Below are 8,368 nucleotides of genomic sequence, written 5' to 3' on the forward strand. Positions count from 1 at the left end.
AGAACATTTTGTTCTTGAGATTCAAATGTTCCTGGCAAAATAAATTGTCTGTGTCAGAGGAGGAGTTCAAGTAAAGGCAAAATTTAACACCTTCAGTCACGACTTCTTTAATGATCTCAGCTCCCAAACTACTCACTGTTTAACCACCACTGTTAATCTGTGCTCGATACAATCCTGTGTCGGAGAACTACAGACAGCTCCTTGGACTTCATGGCTTGGTTTGTGCTCCAACATGCAGCTATGGGACCTTATACAGACAAGCCTGTGGCTTCCTAAATCTGTCCAATCAGCCAGATTTAGAAACATCCGACAGATGATCAGTGGAAACAGGATGCACCAAAGCTCATTTCTGAGCATCACGGTCTGTGAAAACTGTCTGGATTCCCTGCATTTCGCACAAACAACAGATGAAGAGCCTTTAGTTTGAGGTAATAGGTGGAGACGAATGTTCAGTCATCTGGAAAAAGTGAGATCGTGAATCACGATTAAAGTGCTTTTCTCATGTCTCTCTGTTCTTGTCCTCTAATCTTCTCAGCTCTTTAGTCACGGACACCTCAGAGTGACTCCACCTGTTCCTCCACCTTTCTGCTTTGATGGCATCCTGTTTACGTTTTCCGTGTTAGCATCCATCCTGTGAAGCGAGCGCTTGGCTGCGTTATCATCAGCTGTCAGCTCACGGCGTCAGCGGGTGTTTGATGTCTGCACCTCGTCAATGCTGATGATGGGACAAACCCACCTTTGTCTGAGGGTTACAGTCAAATCAGTGACTGGATGGAGAGCAGTTTATCTGAATTGACTCAGTGAGGGGCAGATTGCCGGAGAAATGCTGATTAATGTGCCGTTTCCATAACTGCTGCTGAAATTTAAGGCCTCACAGGGCGGTGCGTGACCTCTGATGACCTCTTTGCGAGAGAGAGATCAGTGTTTGTCTGCTGTTTGCTATTATGGGATGAAGTATGCGTAGGAAGGTCACAGGTGAGGCGAGGCTGTTACGTAACATCACCAGTAATGTAATGACCTAAAACAACTCGCTGTGCTTTCCTTCAAACGTTTCATGACACCAGGCGGAAAAACGAATGTAGTAAACTGAGCGTAACTCGCGCTGACACGTCCTGCTCGCCTCTGCGTTCAATCCAAACACAGAAAGCTCCACAGGCCGACCTCATTAAACTCACAGCGCTGCACTCTGTGTTTTCATCGCCTCTGATGATGTGCAGCTGTGCTTTCACACACCACTCGCTCCCTTGCTTTTGGCCTTTTGCAGCTTCATGTGATGAAACATTGATGAAGTCGCCTTCGCAGCTCAAACCGACGAGCAAAGTCCAGCTCGATGGCTCAACCGCTGCTGTGCTGATCTTCGCCCACACCTAAACAGCTTTTTCCCCGTCTGTTAATTTTTTTAATTGCTTGTTTGTTTGTTTATGTGGTTTATTTGTTTATCATCATCAGCATTAATGAGGTGCACAAATCAAACACCCGCTGACGCAGTTCTTCGTTAACCACGTTAATGAAGAACTGCAGAAGTTTCCATCAATTTAATGACATTTTAACTCATTTCCACTCAGGATTCAGGGAGAAACAGAAGGACCGCAGCAGTCTGCGAGTTTTTATAGATGTCAGAGACAACAACAAACGTTGTGCAGCCCTTTTATTGATCAGTCCAAGGCTTTCAACACAGTACATCATACAATATTAAAGCAAACAGTTGTTTACAGGGTTTTCAGAATGAAAATGATTTATCAGGCAGAAGAAAGAACGTTCAGCTGGGCGTACCCCAGGGGTCCGTCCTAGGACCGCTAAGAATTCTAGACACAGGTTGTCATTTTAAATCCATTCAAAGATGGGTGTAGCCACCAGCTCCTTGTGATTGACAAGTCATTAGCCAATGAGGATACCTGGGTCGTCCTGATCTTTAATAATCACCAAAACTTACACAATGAACTAAATATTGCATTCAGCAAGACTTCAAACGACTCAGAGACGTGTTTACTGGCGTCAAAGATAAAGTGAGCTGACAGCCGTTTTAAATGGTAGATTTTGCAAACCAAAGGAGTCGCCCCCTGCTGGCCGTTAGAACGAATGCAGGTTTAAGGCACTTCCACACTGTTTCACTCTTTACTTTATATCAGCTGGACTGTGCAAAAGTGCTACAGAAGCGCTGTGTTAGTACACATGAAAGGGTCTGATTCATAGCAAGGACGACGACGACTGACAATCGTGAGACTCAAATTACTCGTTAAAATACAATCAGCTAAAGTTGCACCAAACACGGCTTCGTCTGATGAGATGATCAGAATTTACAACTGTTCAGAGGACAAAAGTCAGTTTTCTGCAGATATAATTAAACTTTTGACCTTGGATACAAAATATTTGAAAACTACTAACCTATGACATCTCAGCACACCTACATCAATGAGCCCGTCGATCTTACATCTCACATTCAGAAAGTAATGAACGAACCGAAGCTGAGACTGGTTTTTACTGTAGAATCAGGTCCTGCCTTTCTTCTGAGGCAGTGTTATTTGTGTGCATGTGTGTCTTCATTATGTTGGATCGTCGTAAACCTTAACACCCTGAAGGCTGCAAAGACTGCCGTGTTCTTATCTACAAAGCTACTCTCACTCCACGCTGATCTCCATCCGTCAGAAAACTGTGGGAAGTTACCTTCTTCAGCTCTGAGACTTATTTCTTCGAGCTGTCACTAAAGCTCATGATCATCTTTGACACGGTCGTTCAAAGTTCAAAGCTCCTTCTGGCTGGAATCAGAAAACTGTCCACAGGTGAAGCCTGAGACCACCGAGACCAGACCCAGAATGAGAAAGCATCCAGATTCTTTATCTCACTGGTTAGTTTATGTAATCACTAACCTAATGGAGCTCTGCCAATTGTCATCAGGACACTTGCAAAAGAACATTTTGTTCTTGAGATTCAAATGTTCCTGGCAAAATAAATTGTCCGTGTCAGAGGAGGAGTTCAAGTAAAGGCAAAATTTAACACCTTCAGTCACGACTTCTTTAATGATCTCAGCTCCCAAACTACTCACTGTTTAACCACCACTGTTAATGATTAGCAGAGCCCGCTCAGTAAGGCCAACAGTTTGGATAAAAATCCACATTTTCGGATGTTAAAATGAAGAATATTTAACAGATCAGCGCGACACTACGTGCCGGCCTCCTGGGAGACGGGCCTGAAATCAGAGCAGGTGGAGGCGGCTCAGACGTCAGTGTTTCAATATGCTGAGAAGTTTAAGCACGAGTTTTTCTTCTTTAAATTATGACACCACCCCAGCTTCTATCTGTAGGAATACATTTACTGCATGTGTTCCTTTTTTAAAACCTCCTTCATGCTTTGGATCTTTGTGGTGGACCGCTTGCTTCATCGGGTCTTCTTTGTTCGTCCCAGTGAATGAATTTCATCCCACTACTGAGTCTCTCTGAGTGTTCTGATCTCAGTTTATAGCTGAGGACGTATAAAACCACAGACATACTCGTCACGGTTCCTGTTTGAGAAGAGCTTCAGTTACTGTGTCAGCAGAATGTGAAGAACTAACGTCTGTGACTTTACCTCCAAACAGCTGTCAGCTGTACTTTGAACAAGAACAAAAGAGAAAGAAAGAAAAAAACAGAAGGTTTGCTGGACTAAAAGAGAAAGTATGAGAGTAGCTTTCTCTCAGAGCACAAAACAATGAACGATCAGAAACTTACATCGTTAGAAATCCTGTCAGTGTCCCAATTTTCACATCGCCCATCCACATTTCACACATTTCCTCTGTTGGAACCTGCAGGCTGTGTGATACTGCAAATTCTGGCTTTGATGCGACACACAGTATGACAGATCCCAGTAGCTCAGTGCTCTCCCTACAGCTGCCTTTATAAGGCAGAGTCATGATTTATGAGCTGGATCGTCATGAATCTGAAAATTCGTAACACAGTGTGAGTTCACACAGTAAAACAGGCCTTTAGGAAGCTTCAGATGTGTTTCATACCGCAGGCTTGGTGATCACTTTTCATTTAAAATCAAATGAACATCAAGTGGCAGTGTTAAAATAAAAAATACTGATCTGATACCAGCGTTGGTATTAGTGCTATAGATACTTGGATCGATCCGCTCACCTCGCTGCTCTGAAGAGAAACTCTGTTCAAATCTGAGATATGAGCTCAAAAGTCACAGCAGTCGTTTCTTCGGGTTCTGTTCACAGCTTTAGTTCATCTGGAAGGTTTTAAACATCTTTTAAAGGAAGTGACAGAAAGCATCTTTGAAGGACAGGTGTGTGTGGACAAGAGCAGAAATCTACCTGAAACACATCTGAGTGGGTAAAGTCCAGGAGCGATCATTCAAACACGTTTAAACTAAAGATCCACAGTTAGCCCCATATCTGAAACCAGGCGGTGTGTGTGTGTGTGTGTGTGTGTGTGTGCAGTAAAGTCTGAGAGCTTCACTGTATTAGAGTTCAGACATCGGGGGTTAAATGCTTGAAACAAAGTGTGGGACTCAGCCCGGCTTTAGAAACACTCGTGTTTTGATCGGCAACATCAATGATCCCAAGCAGACGCCTCACGTTTGATTCTGAAGCTTTCACATGCTTACTGCTTCTCCGGGAAGAGAAGAGTTCACTAACAACAGGTTAAATGAGGCAGCTGAGGTTGTCAGTAACACTGAGCATCATCTCAGTGAGCAGAGGGGCCGAGACAGCAAAGAGCCCAACACGAGCAAATGTTACATTGTAAACAAGCACATTTGGACATCAAGTCACACGCGTCATTTTTATGGTCAATTATAATGAAAATCATTTATTTGAGACTCATGTGTATATGTGAATTTGATTTTCCATATTTACGACCCGATCTTTCTCTGCTGGCTGTGATCTACACGGTTAAATTCATGTCACGTCTGTGCCTTTCTTGTGTATGTTACCTGAAATTAAGCTCCAGATTTTAATGTGATGCGCTTCAGTAAGATTTCTGCTCAGGTCCAAAACCTTCCGCGCATTCACAGCGAACGAGGACTTCTAGGACCGGACGGAGCGAAAACACGGACAGAGAACATGATCCCCGGTTCGGCAGAAAATCTGACGCTTCTAAACTCAGGATCCAGTACCTCCCAGCTCCCGTGGGTTCTGAGAGGAAAACATCCTGAGTACTTTTCCGTGTGGAGAGCAGAGGCTGTGCGCGCTGATGGATCCAGACATCAGGTTTTAATTACTGCTGCCGTCACCGGCAAAGGAAACTATCCACACTATAAAACATATGCGGGGTCACAGAAAGTCCACAGCGCGGTCGTTTATCAGCGTTTCCGACGTTTCCCTGGTTCCTCTCCATGAACACTGCCGAGATGGAGAGAGAGGAACTGCAAGCGCGCGCCTGTGAGTCATGTGAGCGAGCAAGCAGTCAGTGGACCGGACCCCTCCCCTGCCTGTCCGCGGTCACCAAACAGCAACGACACTGATGCCAACACTAATACTTTTATTCTGAAACATGTTTTTAAGGTTTCTTTAGATTTTTTTTTACATTCATGTAGTTACAGAACACACAGCAGCCACGAGCGCCAAAAACACTCCACAGAAGAACGCGTGAAGCAGCAGAAGCAGCATGACCCTCACCCGACAACCCCCAGCATCATGTCTGCACAGAGAACTGATCCTGAACACGTCTCAGGACAGAGATGGTTCTGTGCGCTTTTACGCGCCGCCGCGTATTTACGCACGGCCCCGCTCTCTGTCCACGCCACAGCTTCAGACTGTGAGCGTTTATAAATCCCTTTGATGCAAAGTCACAAAAGTCCGGAGCCGCCCGTCGAGCAAAACACGTCACGTCCTCTGCAGCCCGGCGCGGTCCATCCATCTCTTCACCTGCGCATCGCGTCCGTGGCGCACTGGTCCGTGAGCACCGACAGGCGGCAGTTCTCCGTCTCCACGTTGTTCAGCGGGATGGCCACCTGCGTGTCATCCGGCTCCGCCCTTACCGTCCCCGAGAACGGCCGCAGGTGGCACGTGCTCGGCCCCGAGGGAGAGGAGATCCTCCAGAAGAGGTCCTTCATTTTCTTCCGGAACTCCCGGCGCATGAGGCAGTACAGCACCGGGTTCAGGCAGCTGTTGGTGTGCGCGAGGCACACGGTCACCGGGTGCACGTATGTATGCACCATGTAGAAGGTCTTGTCCCAGTTGACCACGTTGAACTTTACCAGCACGCCCCAGAAGGTGATGGCGTGGTTCGGCATCCAGCACACGAAGAACGACAGGACCACGATGGTGACGGACCGCGTGACCCTGGACCTGCGCTTCACCTGGTTGTTGTTCATGCTGCGCAGACGCACGAAGCGCAACAGCAGCAGGTAGCACGCGCTGACGATGAGCATGGGGAACACAAAGGCCACGAGGATCTTCTGCAGGTGGTGCAGCGCGAGCCACGCCTGGCCATCCGGGAAGGCGAGCAGGCACAGGCGCTCGCCGGCAACGCTCTTCACCGTGGAGAAGATCGCCGTGGGCAGGGACGCGAGCGCCGCGGACAGCCATAGCGCGGCGATAACCCACCGCACCGGGCACACACGCCGCCGGGTCCGGTCCTTCAGCGCCGAGGCCACCGACCAGTAGCGCGTGACACTCATAGCCGTGAGGAAAAAGACGCTCGCGTACATGTTCATGACGGTGACTGTCAGCACTATCTTACACATGGCGCTGCCGAACGGCCAGCTGAAGTCCAGCGCAGTGTCCACGGCCCAGAACGGCAGCGTGAGCACGAACTGAAAGTCCGTGACGGCCAGGTTGAGGATGAACAGGTTGATGCTGGAGCGCTTCTTCCGGCCGCCGCGCGCCTTCATCAGGAAGAAGACGAGCAAGTTTCCCAACAGCCCCGCGGCGCACACCAGCGAGTACACTGCCGAGATGAGAATGCGCAGCGCCGGGGAGCCGTCCGCGGGCACGTCGATGTCGTCCAGGCTGCTGAAACGGCTCGTGCCCGCCGAGGAGCGGTTCCACGCGGCGGTCTGGTTCCACGGCTCCGCCATGCCGCCTGTGAGCGTCACGTCCCGCGCGAGAGCACAAGACGGGGTGCCGGCGCGGCGAGCTGCCCGGAGCTCCTCGTGCGCATGGTCCCGACGGCCGCCGAGGGTAGACTGGCGGGCCGTGTGCGCGCAACGCGCTTTAAATGCTGCTGGTGCCCGCGGAGGCGCGTTCCTGATATTTATGAGAGAGAGAGAGAGAGAGAGAGAGAGAGAGAGAGAGAGAGAGAGAGAGAGAGAGAGAGAGAGAGAGAGAGAGAGAGAGAGAGGCGCGCTCAGTGTTTTTTAGCTTCCTCCCAAACAAAAACAACAACTAAAAAAAAACAAACAAACTGATGCGCTGTTAGCTGTCAGCACGGTGGGGTGACACACACACACACACACACACACACACACACACACACACACACACACACACACACACACACACACACACACACACACACACACACACACACACACTATTGGCAGTATATTATTTTCATCGTCCTGAGTTATTAGTTCTTATTCTGAATGCGTTATGACAGTAAAACCTCGAGAAGAAAATCACTTTAAACTCCTGTAACAGCAGCCAATGAGTTATTTTTGTTTCAAGCTAAGATGAGGCAAAGTTTCACGGAGGTTAAAAAGCTCAGTGAGAGGAAAAAACGTCCATCCAGTCTCCGAGCAGAGACACTGACTTCCTCTCCAGCGCGTCTTCTAGGACGAACATGAAACGCGCAGCTGTCGCCGTCTCTGAGCCGACACTTCTTATGAATCAGATTTAATTCATTAAAGCAGCAGAGCAGCCCAGACCATCACAGCACCACCGCCGCGGCTGCTGCTGGACGCTCTCTTTATGAAACGCTGTTCGTCTGATGCAGATGTGACGAGACTCAAACGGCCTGCAGGTCTTTGCTGTTGGCTGGTCGGTCCTGGGAAGGTTGAGCACATGTTTTCTCCATGTGTGGATAACAGCTCTCAAATATGTCTCTGTAACCTTTCAGACGGACCGACGTGGTTCCTCCGCTGGTTCTTTAGACAGCTTAGTGTTGGCGTGAAGTCAGTCCTGATGATTTATGATGAACCAGAGAAAGTTTTCCAGACACTCATCCCAGTAACATCTTCATAAATGTCACATTTTCTGCCTTTCAGCATTTCATTTCAAGTCAGATAATTTCAGATAATTTACAAATGACTGCATTCTGTTCTAATTTAAAATTTCAGCTTCCAAACTTTGTCGGCAGAGTTGTACAAACTCGAAATTCATTCATTATTCAGCCTGAATGGATTTGAATAATTATTTGAAACGTTGTTGTTTAAGACGAAGGAGGCGCGTGTTCGATGTGTACATTTTTGCGTAAATTTGTGTTACTGAAATGACTCGATGCCA

General features: G+C 47.9%; 1 protein-coding gene across 1 annotated transcript; it reads right to left on the reverse strand.

Moving 5' to 3' along the window:
- Positions 1-1,631: 1,631 nt before the first annotated feature.
- On the reverse strand, positions 1,632-7,348 carry rxfp3.3b (relaxin family peptide receptor 3.3b). The gene is made up of 2 exons (XM_080303334.1): positions 4,113-7,348; positions 1,632-3,912 (listed from the first exon to the last, which is right to left on the reverse strand). The coding sequence occupies exon 1, from the start codon at positions 7,000-7,002 to the stop codon at positions 5,845-5,847; it is 1,158 nt and encodes a 385-aa protein (XP_080159460.1). The 5' UTR covers positions 7,003-7,348; the 3' UTR covers positions 1,632-3,912; positions 4,113-5,844.
- Between the last annotated feature and the right edge of the window lie 1,020 nt (positions 7,349-8,368).

Source organism: Astatotilapia calliptera, chromosome 7, assembly GCF_964374335.1.
Source record: "Astatotilapia calliptera chromosome 7, fAstCal68.1, whole genome shotgun sequence".
Lineage (NCBI taxonomy): Eukaryota > Metazoa > Chordata > Actinopteri > Cichliformes > Cichlidae > Astatotilapia > Astatotilapia calliptera.

Excerpts from the sequence above, each read along its gene's own strand:
- rxfp3.3b (XM_080303334.1), bottom strand. The coding sequence starts at position 7,002 with ATGGCGGAGCCGTGGAACCAGACCGCCGCGTGGAACCGCTCCTCGGCG.